Source organism: Galeopterus variegatus, unplaced genomic scaffold (assembly GCF_000696425.1).
Source record: "Galeopterus variegatus unplaced genomic scaffold, G_variegatus-3.0.2 Scaffold154, whole genome shotgun sequence".
Taxonomy (NCBI): domain Eukaryota; kingdom Metazoa; phylum Chordata; class Mammalia; order Dermoptera; family Cynocephalidae; genus Galeopterus; species Galeopterus variegatus.
Genome location: NW_007726265.1, coordinates 874,720 through 887,739, shown reverse-complemented (window position 1 = coordinate 887,739; position 13,020 = coordinate 874,720). Strand labels below are relative to the sequence as shown.

General features: G+C 54.8%; 1 protein-coding gene across 2 annotated transcripts; it reads right to left on the bottom strand.

The window, feature by feature from the left end:
* Positions 1 to 373: 373 nt before the first annotated feature.
* ADAM15 (ADAM metallopeptidase domain 15) lies at positions 374 to 12,982 on the bottom strand. Of its 2 annotated transcripts, XM_008592750.1 has the most exons (23): positions 12,902 to 12,982; positions 11,629 to 11,735; positions 10,912 to 10,988; positions 10,314 to 10,392; positions 10,063 to 10,139; positions 9,786 to 9,981; positions 7,192 to 7,257; positions 7,041 to 7,109; positions 6,797 to 6,966; positions 6,577 to 6,661; positions 5,941 to 6,089; positions 5,680 to 5,854; positions 5,310 to 5,402; positions 4,878 to 5,182; positions 4,596 to 4,791; positions 4,253 to 4,330; positions 3,852 to 3,924; positions 3,485 to 3,623; positions 2,583 to 2,652; positions 1,851 to 1,925; positions 1,192 to 1,263; positions 801 to 925; positions 374 to 710 (listed from the first exon to the last, which is right to left on the bottom strand). In XM_008592750.1, exons 1-23 carry the CDS (start codon positions 12,978 to 12,980, stop codon positions 665 to 667), a joined length of 2,601 nt encoding a protein of 866 aa, XP_008590972.1. In that variant the 5' UTR covers positions 12,981 to 12,982; the 3' UTR covers positions 374 to 664. The 2 variants fall into 2 exon arrangements, with proteins under 2 accessions (XP_008590972.1, XP_008590968.1); XM_008592746.1 differs by lacking the exons at positions 1,192 to 1,263; positions 1,851 to 1,925.
* Between the last annotated feature and the right edge of the window lie 38 nt (positions 12,983 to 13,020).

Sequence of the window (13,020 nt, the reverse complement as noted above, 5' to 3'; positions counted from 1 at the left end):
GCTCCGGGGCTCTGAGAATACCAGCCAGATCCACTTTTCCCAGCTAGTGGTCAGAGGGTGGGGACGGCGGGTCCGACAGCTTGGCTGGTTTGTCTATAGCCGCTCCTGGAGGCCGCGCGACATCGGGGACAAGGACTTGGAGAGTGAGGGTGGCAACAGGCGTACAATTCTCTGTGCTACAGGACTGCGCTGAGAGCCATGCCTGACTGGGCAGAGAAACAAGCCACGAGCATCCCCGGGACACAGGCTGCCCATTCTGGGACTCCCGCGCTCCCCAGGCCGCCCTCGTCTAAGGAGGCAGCGTCTCCTGGGGGCCAGATCTGGAACCGCAGCGGAGGCGACCCCACTTCCCGGTGCAAACTCCGAGGCGCGCTCCCAAGATCTCACGTTTATTGCAGCTGAGCAGCTGAGCCAGCTGAGCAGAGACAGGCTGTACGCACCTCCCTCAGCCCCGTCCAGCCCCCAGCCCCTCCTCAACCCGCGGCTGCAACTACAGGCCCCCAGGATGCTGCTTGACAGAACTTGAATGTCCCTGGTGGCTTAAGACGCCTGTTCCACTGTGTCCAGGCTCCGTTTCCTTCAGTCCTGGTGGGGGACTCTCGGGGATGAGTCCACCTCTTGAAGTCCTAAGTCTGGGTTGGAGGCAGCAGAACTTCAGGAGAGGTCAGAGGTAGAGCGAGGACACTGCTGGGGGCGGTGGTGGTGCTGGCCTGCAGTATGGGCCAAGAAAAAGGTCAGAAGTCTCCTTTTCCCAGATCACTCATCCCTCCCACCCATCCTGTGCGTCCCTCCTCGCCTACCTGGAGGGTACCACTAGGGGGGGTATTCCAGCCCCTGGGTCAGGTAGATCACCCAGTGGGCGCCGGCCTTGGGGGTCCGCAGGCAGTGGCTTCCTTGGGGGTGGGGGCTTGGCAGGCCCATGAAACTGAGAGAGAGAAGGCAGGAGGCCAGCTTGTAGGGGATGTCAGGTTGCCCACCCCCCGATGCACTGGTGCTGGGAACACCAGCCTGGGGGCAGTACCAGAGGTCACCCTTGTCTCCAAACAAACCTGTCACCGTTAAATACACCACCAGGATATGTGGTCTCAGGCACTGAGGGGGCATCTCACCACGGCCACCACCGCCACGGCTACCAGCACCACAGCCCTAGGTGGGGGGAGAGGCCGTGCCCTTCTCTCCCCCCACTGTTACCTTCGGGCGCCTCACCACCGGGTCAGCGGGCAGAGGGCGGGTGGGGGGATTGGGTCGGTCAGCCAGCTCAGCCTGAACAGAGAGAGGAGCAGTGGCTGTAAGAACACAGCCTGGGGCAGTGGGCATGCAGTGGTTCCCCAGAGTGGTTCAAGTCAACATGCAAAGTCAGCCAGGGGAGAATGGAAGTATGTGCAGAGGGCTTGGGTGCATTCCAGCAGATGCCTCAAGGGAGGAAAGTGTGGGTCAACCGTGGAGTCCCTGGCCGACTGCACGCCCGCCACTGACCACCAGATGGTGCTAGAAACCAAGACAGGAGGCTCGCCCTTTGCTGCTTCTGAGGCCCAGAGTGTCTGAAGGCTGGGGGGGGGGGCACCCTCGTCGCCTAATGAAGAGCACCACTGGCAGGGAAATGCATTGGGCACCAAGCCTCCCACCTGCCCTGGGCAGGGCCTGGCCCAGATTTACCTGGAATCTCTTGGGCACAGGGTCAGGCGGCAGCGGCCTGGAGGGGGGTGGTGGGAAGCCACGAGCACTAGTCTGCTGCTGAAGGCGGGGGGGGGGGGGCACCCTCGTCGCCTAATGAAGAGCACCACTGGCAGGGAAATGCATTGGGCACCAAGCCTCCCACCTGCCCTGGGCAGGGCCTGGCCCAGATTTACCTGGAATCTCTTGGGCACAGGGTCAGGCGGCAGCGGCCTGGAGGGGGGTGGTGGGAAGCCACGAGCACTAGTCTGCTGAGAGAGCAGGAGGAGCAGACAAGCACAGGGTGGGGGGAAGAAGGAGCAGAGAGACAGATGCGGGCAGTGAGAGGTTAGTGCCTAGGGAGGGGCAGCCAGGGCCCCAGGGGCAGCGGTGCTGTGCATACAGTTATTCAGTTGCATGCGGAGGGGGTGACAAAGGGTGGAGTGGGCATGCAGATCACCTCCACACACATAGTCCTGTCATCAGATCCAGAGAACTCAGGACAGGGGCACTCACCAGCCCTTCTACGCATGGTGACCTGGGCCTTGTCAGGTCCTGGTACACTGAAGGCCATTCTGAGCACCACCCCCCTTGTACCCTCCAAGGGTCACTGCTGGGGGCATGAATAGACCCACCTCTCAAAGCCACCAGCTTGGCCAGCCAAAAGAGCTCAGCAGACCCTCCTCTAGGTGACCGTCCCTCCCCACTCCAGTCTGGACTCTGCTTCTCAGACTATAGCCAGGTAAGGGACAGGGAAGGATGGGGAGGGATAAGAAGGGGAAGGGAGAAGAGGAGAGGAGGGCTGGCCCTGACTCCTTTCACTGACTCTTGGGCAATGCTAGCCTTTCTCTGAGTCTAGAGACTTCAATGCCCACCTCCCAGTGCCCAGCTGGATGCCAGGCCCCTTTCCTCTGGCATCTAAAACTTACCTTAGTGCCTGGCATCAGCAGAGCCCTCTGTGGGGGTCCTGGCTGTTCTGGGGGACCAGATTGGGCTGCCCTGAGCATGAGGAAAAGAAAGGAGGGAAAGGGCCCAGCCTCAGACCCTGTTCTCCACCCTTATGCCACCCTTGAGTGGGGTTAACCCTTTGTAGCCCCTTGGAGAGGAGCTTGTTTGTGTGTGGTTTAGGTCAAATCAGGGGTGATGTGGGGGGGGGGTTGATCAGCATGAGAGGGCCCCATTTATCCAGCACAAGGGCTCCTGGGGAGAAATGGCTTTAGCATCCCAGCTGCCCCATGGGGGCAAACGTGTAAGCTGGAGAGTTATGTGGTGTGTGTAGGGAAGGGAGGTGTGTAGGGTGTGGCAGTCGGCAGGTTCAGGGTCCAAGGGGCTTGGGGCTTAGAACCACGTGGAGGGCCGAGCCCGTGGTGCACTCGGGAGAGTGCAGTGCTGGGAGCGCAGCAACGCTCCCTCCACAGGTTCGGATCCTATATAAGAATGGCCGGTGCTCTCACTGGCTGAGCGCGATGTGGGTGACACCACACCAAGGGTTGCGATCCCCTTACCGGTCACGAAAATAGACAAAAAAACAAACAAACAAAAAAACAACTTATTTTCGGGCTGGCCTGGTGGCGCACTGGAGAGTGCGCCGCTTGGGAGTGCGGCGGCGCTCCCGCCGAGGGTTCGGATCCCATGTGGAGACCGGTTTCCGCTCACTGGCTGAGCGCGGTGTGGGCGCGACACCGAGGGTTGCGATCCCGTTACCGGTCAGTAAAAAAGACAAAAAGAAAAAAAAAAAAAAGAACCACGTGGAAGGGGCTGCAGAGGTGAGGGCAGCCTTCAGAACTGTCCCCAGTTGAAGGAATTGGTAGTGGGGAGGTGATGCTCATACCTGTATTGGCAGCTGGGTCCCTTGAGCTGGCAGAGTCGCTGGCGCAGACAGGCACGGTGCCAGTAGCTGGCAACAAGCAGCACCAGGACCAGTAACAACAGGAGGCTGAGGAGCATCCCTGTGGTCAGGGATCTGGTTGCTGTGGGGTGAGGTCAGGTTTTAAGGTGGGCAGGGCTAAGAACTCTACATCCATGAAGGAGCAGGGGACAGGAAGTGAAGTCAAATGACCAGAGAAGGTGAAGGGGGTTGGGGATTATAGAGTCAGGGAACCAGAAGCAAAGGGGTCAAACCAAGAGGACCAAGGGGGAAAAGGTAAAGGATGAGCCACTATGTCCTCCCAGCTGCCCCTGCCCCCACTCCATGCTACCTCTGAGCTGGGTAGTGCAGTCAGGGGGTGCCCAGCCCTCCTCACAGTGGCAGTGCCAACTGCTGTCGCAGACCTAGGAGGTACAGGGAGAGCAATGAGGGGTTCTGCCCTCTGGGACCATTCCCCTGTCTCTAGCTTTCCAAGATCTCTGATTTCTATAGCTGGAAATTGTGCTGGGGATGATGAGTAGAGAGAGGCTGAGCCCTGGAGAAAGGGAGTCTCTACTCATGCCAGAGGAAATTAGATCAAACTAACACTTACTGAGCACCTTCTACAGGCCACACAGCTAGGAAGTAGTAGAGCAAGGATTAGAACCCAAGTATGTCTATTTCCAAAGCCCACCATCCTTTTCCTCCCTAGAGGCACCCTGCTCCCCTTCCATCTCCCCCATACCGGCTCACCCCATGTCCGTGGCATTTGCTTCGACATTCCTGTGCTCCCAGGAGATCCACAGGCTGGCATCGATGGTCAATACACACCTGCCCCATGAGGAGAGAAGAGCAAAGATCACATTCTCACAAAGCTTTACTGGGAATGGACGCCAACAAGGCCGAGGCCACATCCTGCTTTTACAGATGTGGAAACCAAGGCTTAGGGGGATAACAGGACATTGCTCAATCTGAAGTAAGAATCTGACTTCCCTCAGAGTCTGCCTTTTACACTGGTGGATAGTGAGGCCTGGGCACTGCTCGCCATGGTCCAGATATCCCTTCCCACCTGGTCTTGCCAACCCAGGCTGCTCACCAGGCCAGGGCCACAGGCTGTGCCAGGCAGAGTCAGGAGGGGCTGGGCCACATCGTTGCCCAGGTCCAGGTGCACCCAGCTGCAATTCAGCTGGGTCCCATTGGTTTCCAGCATCTCCCAGAGCAGATCTCGAACTGAGCCCAGCAGAGGCTGTGAGCTAGCCCCCTGGCACTGGAGCTGCCCACAAATGGCGTCTCTGGTGGTGGTGGGGGGTGCAGGGTCAGTGGGAGCAGGGCCAAGGCACCCATAAACCCAGAGTAAGAGCCATATTTCCTCACTTACCTAGGAGCACAGGGCACGTAACTGCCGTTGGGGCTGCGCCCACAGTTCCCAAAAGCATCCCCCCGAGTGTTGGCTATATGGAGGCAAAGTGGTGGGGCAGGCTGGGCCCCAGGTCCCCAAAGTGACTGGCATTGCTGGGCATAGGAAGCACAACGCCCATGCATGCACACGGCCTGTCCACCAGCACAGGGCTCGCCGTCCCCCAGGGTGACATCAGGGGGGCACTGGGAGCTGTCTCCTGGGCAGAACTCCGGTAAGTCACAGTTGCCTCTGGTAGGACGGCACTGCCAGCCAGCTGGGCGCAGCTGTGGAGGGTAGGTGAGCATCAGTGTGGGCACTGGGCAAATCCAGCCAGGCTTGGGGTCAGAATGACCCTTTCCACTCTGGCGCCTGACAGGGGAGTTCTGGGTGGCCAATCCAGTCTGCGCTCACCTGGCAATTCTGACAACAGGGTCCATCGGACGCACATTGTGCCCCTGGTCTCAGCTGGCAGGTGAAGTAATCACAGCAGGGATCAGTGCAGTCCTGTGGGCAAGGGCACAGGGGGGCTGAGCATCAGAGCAGGCTGGCTTACCTCCAACCCCTCCTCTCAGTACCCCAATCCATAAGAATGCCCAAGCCACACAGCCAGTGAGAGCTAAAGCCCCACAATCCATGTGCTGTCCCTACGGACAGGAAGGTCGCAAGAGGGGTGGGAGATCCCTTCAGAAGCAGAGAGGAGCACAGGAGGCTTGGAGAAGGTTAATAAGCCAGGAGGAGGGCACAGAAGTGAGTGGGGCAAAGCTTTGGGTAAGGGGCTTACATCCGGGAAGCCACAGTCACACTGCTCGCCTGGCTCCACAAACATATTTCCGCAGAAAGTGGCCATGGGTGGCAGGCTGGGCAGCCGTTCAAAGAGACAGCTGCCCATTCCATCCAGGAGGGCTTTCTCCAGGGCCTGCCGGCTGCAGTTGCTAAAGTTCAGGCCTGGCAGGAAGCTGGGGAGGGTGGCAAGGAAGGTTGGGGCTGCAGACCTTGCCCTGCCTCCTGCCCCATTCCCTCTCTGCATCCTGCAGCCACTCACTCTGTGGAGGCCTCCATGATACAGCTCTTGGCTGGGGCTGGACCTGGACAGGGGCAGCTGTTCCCAGGTGAATCGTGATCCAGGCCCAGGCTGTGGCCCAACTCATGGGCTATTGAGGAGGCAACTCCCAGGATGCTTGTGGAGTGGTCCTGTCATTGGAGAGGGAATACCCCAGATCCAGCCCAGCCTGCTTCCACCATAATGCCCAGCCTACCCTGACTGCTCCTGTTTCCTCCTCAACTGACCTCTTGGGTATTTAGCAGGCACTGCCTCTCTCCTTAATTGCTTCTAAAGTAGGAGGAGAGCCCAGGCCTGGGTGGCAGGAAACCTGGGTTCTAACTCAGCTCTGTTCCCCTCCTTCACTGTGTGGCCCCTGAAGATCACTTCTGTTCTTTGGGCCTCAGCTGGTCCTTTCCCTCCCCCCAAGAAATAGGAAGGCCTCATAGCTGAAGACTGTGTACACTGTCATGAGCTGGCCACAAGTGAGGGGCTCCCTGACAGCAGAAGCTGCATCGTGTACCTCCTCCCTCTATACCCAGGGGTTGGGCAACTTGGTCGGGGATTTCAGTGAATAAACAGCACCATACTTGGGAGGAACTGAACTGGGAATGGGGAGGAGACCTGGAAATAACTCACCATGTTCACACCTCCTGAGAAGTCAGGAGAACAGATGGAGTTCTGAATGGCCATGCCCACCATAGGCCCAGAGAATGAAGTACCACTGTGAGATCAAGAGGTCAAAGGTCAGGGCCAAAAAGCTTCAGAGCTTCAGGGCTTGAGGCAGGGAGTTGAAGGGGTAAGAATTTGGCCAGGACAGGGTAGAGTTAGGCCCCTCTGGCTGAGACTGGGGCCTTACGTCACCAGCTGGGCACTGTCGTGGGGCAAGCGAGGCAGTAAGTTTTCCCGGCGCCAGTGGAGGAAGTTGTCTAGTGTGACAGCTGGGTCTGGGCTTATTTCCACCAGGTCGTGCTGGGTCCAGGCCTCCAGGCCCACTAGTGCCACCCGTACATTTAGGGGCTGGAAGAACTGAAAGAGAGCTGGAGCTCAGAAGAGTTGTCATGACAGGGGACTGTGGGGCTGCTGCCCAGCCCCATACTCACTGTATCCAGCAGGAGGGCTACTTCTAGTGTGCGGTTCAGCAGGCGCTGGAAGTCCAGGTACCTCTGGACCTGTGGGCCAAGAAAGGTGACCAGGAAAGGCGGCAGGGGAGGGAAGGGGCAGAGAAGGATGTGCAGGGGCCAGCAGGCTCACCTCTGAATGATCGGCCACAATCACCAGCTCAACAATCTTGGTCTCTGTCACCACGTCCCGCTTCCGCTATGGACAAGAAGAAGGAATATCAGGCAAACCTGCCTCTCATAGCCGGCAGCCACGTAGGCTGACCAAGCTGTGTCTACTCCCACCCTCTGCAGTCAAACAGAGGAGGGTGAAGAGTCCATTTTACAGATGAACCACTGAGAGCCAGAGAGGCCAGGGACTTGCCCAAGACAGACCAAGAAGTAGACTATGACGCTGGGAGTAGAGCTCTGCTTTTCTGGCTCCAAACTCAGTGCTTTTTCCAAATAAAAAAAAAAAAAATAGCTAACACTATCAAATATGAGGGGTCTTCAAAAAGTTCATGGAAAATGTGTATGCTAAAAAACTATGCATGTGTTTAAAATTTTTTTTGTACCAAAATAAACTCATATTAACTTATTATAATGTCTGAACAGGATCTTGTTTGAAGCACTAAAAAGGACGAGACATCAGTTTGAAAAGAGCACTTATCAGAGCAACATGAATACATCAAATTTATAGTGAAGCCTGGGTGGAAGAATAGTGACATCGTTAATGCTTTAGAAAAAGTTTATGGGAACAATGCCCCAAAGAAAGCAGCAGTTTACAAATGAATAACTCATTTTAAGAAGAAATGAGATGATGTTAAGATGGAAGCCTTGAGGGGCCGGCCTGTGGCTCACTTGGTAGAGTGCGGTGCTGATAACACCAAGGCCATGGGTTCGGATCCCATGTAGGGATGGCTGGTTTGCTCACTGGGTGAGCGTGGTGCTGACAACACCAAGTCAAGGGTTAAGATCCCCTTACCGGTCATCTTTTGAAAAAAAAAAAAAAAAAAAGATGGAAGCCTTGAGCAGCAGACCATCGACATCAATTTGCGAAGAAAAAATTAATCTTGTTCATATCCTAATTGAAGACAACCGATGATAAACAGCAGAAAAAATAGCCAACACCATAGACATCTCAAGTGGTTCAGCTTACACAATCCTGACTGGAAAATTACAGTTGAGCAAACTTTCTGCTCTATGGGTGCCAAAACTGTTGTGCCTAGATTAGCTGCAGACAAGAGCTGAGCTTTCAATGGAAATTTTAAACAACGGGGATCAAGATCCTGAAGCATTTATTTGAAGAATTGCAACAGGAGATGAAACATCACTTTACTAGAATGATCCTGAAGACAAAGCACAATCAAAGCCATGGCTACCAACAGGTGGAAGTGGTAAAGCCAAAGCAGCCCAGTCAAGGGCAAAGATCATGGCAATAAGTTTTTGGGATGCTCAAAGCATTTGCTTGTTGACTTTCTGGAGGACCAAAGAACAATAGCATCTGCTTATTATGCGAGTGTTTGGAGAAAGTTAGCCAAAGCTTTAGTAGAAAAATGCCCAGGAAAGCTTCAATGAGAGTCCTTCTCCACAACAAACAAGGGCAATTTTGTGAGCGTTTTGATGGGAAATCGCTAGGTATCTACTTTACAGTCCTGATTTGGCTCTTTCTGACTTCTTTGTTTCCTAATCTTAAGAAATCTTTAATATTCTAATTATCCTGATTTGATCATCATATATTGTACACAGATATTGATATTCAACTCTGTTCCCCACAAATATGTATAATCAATTGTTTCAATAAAAAATAATCTTTAAAGGGCACCCATTTTTCTTCAGTTAATATGGAAAGAAGAGTGCATCGACATGGTAGAATTGCCAGGACCCTCAGTTCTTCAGGGATGGACTAAATGGCTGGTATCATTGCTTACAAAAGTGTCTTGAACTTGATGGAGATTATGTTGAGAAATAAAGTTTGTATTTTTTATTTCTATCTTTTAATTCCATTTTCCATGAACTTTTTGAAGTGTCCTCCTACTGATCATATGCCAGATACGGTTCTAAGTAATTTACATAGATATGGACTCATTTAATCCTTACAGCAACCCTATAAAGTAAGTAGTTTTATTATCCACATTTTACAAATTAGGAAATTGAGGAGAGGTTGATAGCTCAGTTGATTAGAGCATGGTGCCCGATAACACCAGGGTTTGATCCCTGTTCCTTGCCACTAAAACCAAAAACAAATTAGCAAATTGGGTTTTTATTGTTTTGTGGTTGAGAACTATGTATTTTCTTTTTTTTTTAAAGATGACCGATAAGGTGATCTTAACCCTCGACTTGGTGTTGTCAGCATCATGCTCTCCCAAGTGAGACGCGGGCTGGCCCTGAGAGCTACGTAATTTCTATACCCAAGTGAGAACTCTCTGAAAATGTGATCATAAGACAGACAAGGAGTTTGAGTCAAATAGCTGCTTCTGAATCCTGGATATACCTTTTTTTTAGTTGCATGGCATTGAGCAAGTCATCTAACCTCTTTGAGCCAGTTTCCTCATTTTAAAATAGATCTATTGATAGTACCTACTTCCTAGGGTTGCTGGGAAGAGTAAATGAGATAATTTTTATAAAGTGCCTGGCATGTAGAAATAGCAGGAGCTTGTTGTTACTGTGAACAAATACTGTAGCTCTGAGGGTGGGGGTCAGCTCTCAAGACAACTGAAGCCCAGTCTTCCTGCCATTCATCCTCACCCGGCTGCGAATGTAGTGTTGTCCCAGGGGGAGCTTGGGTGGAGCCTGAGTGGGCACAGATGCACGCCCCCTCAGGGCACAGGTGTGGCCTGGCAGGAGGAGGTCTTGGATCCGGGAGATAATGGGAGGACCCTGAAAGTCTCCAGGCCCCAGTTCCAGGGCATAGCTTCTCTCTGGGGACAGGATCACCAAGCCCCTAAGGAAAGAGAAAAGAAGTCAGAGAACATTCTTGGTATCCCCTCATCCTCTCCACTGTCACGGAATCCACCCACTGTACCTGAGCCCAGAGCAGGTGCAGACGGACACCCAGGAGTCTGCATGGCCCTGTACTCTTCCCTGGTAGCAGCAGTTCTCCTACAGCAGAGAAACAACAGTAGTGCTGAAGGGTGGACCAGGATTTGAACCCAGGAGTCTAGCTTGTTGGTAAATACATTCAGTGTCTTCCCATATCCTCTAGGCCTGGCACTCTCCAGTTGCCCCTTCTCTCCCCCTCCTAGGCCAGAAATGGCACAAGAGGGCCTGACTCACCAGAGTGTGTCCCTCATTGACCACCCGAGTGCCATCAGGCTGGTACCACACCAGAGTTGGGCGGCCTGGGACCGACTCCCTGTGGAGTGAAGAAAAAGAAGGGTGGTGTCTGAGCCGCTTCCCAGGGTGGTGCAGTGACAAGTTGAGGCCTGGAGGTGGTAGCGGGTAGCTGGGAGCCAGGCAACCCTCTAACCTTCCCACTTTCCCTTGAGGCAGCAGAGTACAGCAGGTGGGCCACTGACTCTGCCAAGCTATCTGGGTTCCAGTCTGGTTTTTACCACATATTAACTGTGTGACCTTGGGCAAGTTATTTCAGCTCTTTGTGCCTTGACTTCTTCATACATAAAATGAGGAAAACAATACATAACAGTACGTACCTTATGAGGTTATTATGAGGGTTAAATGAGTGCAAGCACTAAGTACTGGCACATAGTAAATGGTATATAAATTATTAGCTATGTGATTATTATTTTCTTTTCACAGCTGGCTGGTACAGGGATCTGAACCCTTCATCTTAGTGTTATCAGCACTCTGCTCCAACCAACTGAGCTAACCAGTCAGCCTATATGATTATTATTATTACCACCATCATTATTACCTATTCTGTAGCAGCTCCAGGATATGACTTTCACCGTCCAGCTCCAATTTGATCCTCAGGGCCTCAGGCAGACTGGTCTGTGGGTACCAGAGGGCATGTCACCTCCCTAGCCCTGCCTGCAACTCCTGCCCTGTCCAACTAGAAAACCTCAGGCCCTCAGGAGAGCACCAACAATTAGATCACTAGTGGGGGGGGGGGTCCCAAGGGAGGAGTCAGGAAGCCCTGCCTGGCCTGGGCATTGTTCTGGGGGGTTGTGTAGGGAGGTCAAGGAAGGTATCTGAGCCACCCCTTCTCGGCTTCCTGCCCAGAGAGGAAGCATCATGGAGGACCCAGCACAGGCCCCAGCCCTTCCTCTGACTCAGCTTCAGAGTGGGGGGGTGGGGGGGGGTGAGGCCCTGACACTTTCCAAATCCCCCCACTGAGAAAACTAACAACATGAGATGAAGAAAGCAAGCTTGGCTTCAGTATTTCCCCAGTGGAGATGGACGGGTTGGGTGGGGCTGAAGCAGACAGATGTGTGTGTAGAGGGGAGAGGAGATAAGTGAAGCCAGGTGCTGGGGTGTGGTGGGACAGGCAGCCAGACCTGGAACGGACCTGCTACAGCCAGGTCCACTCACCAGCCCCTCAGACACACTTTGGCCTTGAGACACCTCATTATGTCAGGGGTGGGGGTGGGTTACACATCATTTATTTATTAGAGGGGGTAGGGGAGCACACCTGAAGCACCTCTGCTAGGCTCATCAGGAGATTGTCCTGAAGAAGCTGGGGCTCCAAGGATCCACTTACGGTCTTCTCTGGCCTCACCTGCTGCTCCTCAGTGCCACCTGCAGGGTTCCAGGACACCCCAAGAGAGTACTGAGGGAATCAGCACCAGGGCTGGGGATGGCTGGTACCCTCAGACCCATCACCTCCCAGCACATCTGGCCCTTCAGGGCCCCGAGGGCTCCAGCACTGCATGCTGGGACTTAAAGGAGATACTGGAGGGAAGGGCTTCTCTCCAACTTATGGCTTTCCACCCATCAACCCATCCACAAGTCCCCAGGGAAAGAAGTTCAGCTTGCCTCCTCATCCCCCTCTGACCAGTCCCAGGTTCTCACAGGGACCCTCCCCTGTTCCCACTCCTTCCCGATCACGCCCCCCCGACACCCCCTCTCAGATCTGAGCTAAGCCTTGTAGCCTGGTTCCCACTCACCCTCCCCTTCCCTCACATTGGAGATATTGGGAACGCCCATTTCTGGGTGAGCGGTGCAAACACCCCCCCCTCCCTAAACAACCCTCATGCCCAGTCAGGCACACCCGCTCCCCACAGCCTCCGCTTCCTCCCCCATAACCACCTTCCCACCCGCCATGGCCCTCTCTCCTCCGGACACTCCACCCGCGCCTGCCTTCTCGGCCCCCGGCCCAAGACAGCAGCGGGAAGTGAAAGTTCCAAGGAGGAGATGGTGTCCCAGCCTCTTTCCTGGCCAATTCTCCCTTCTCCTGGCTCCTCCCGGACCTCTCCCGCTCAGCCAGGCTTCTGGTGGCAAAAGCAGCAGGGTGAGGGGTGCCTGGCCGCCTAGCCGTGGGATAAGGAGCTAGAAAGAATACTCTTCACTAAACCCTACAAGCCATGCCCACTCGGCGCCCTGGCACCGGGTAGAACGGTCAGCTAGGCCCCAGAGGAGCGAAGACGTCAGTCCTGGGCGCCCTCTTTCCACGATACTGAGGGGGCGCTGGGTAAGACCCTCGGTGCCTAGTACCTGAGCCGTAAAGTGTACGCGGGCACCAAGCAGAGAATGACCGGGCTGGGGGCGCCGGCATCCCCCCTCCTCCTCTCTTTACTCCATTGCCAAGTCACCGGGTCCTAGGCCCAGGACAGCAGATCAGGGCGAGCCGCGCTCAGGTTGAGCTCTCCCAGGGTCTCTGGCCGACCCCAGTATCCCAGTGCCTCCCGACTTCCCCGCACCTCCTCCAAGTCCGCCCCCCGACTCACTCCCGGCCCGGGACTTACCCGCATTTGGGAGCAGCCGGGAGGGCAGAGGGCTGCCCGCGCCCAGGAGCCCCAGCGCCCAGAGCAGCGCCAGCCGCATGACAGCGGCGCAGCGGGCCGGGTGAGGGCAGCAGGTGCCG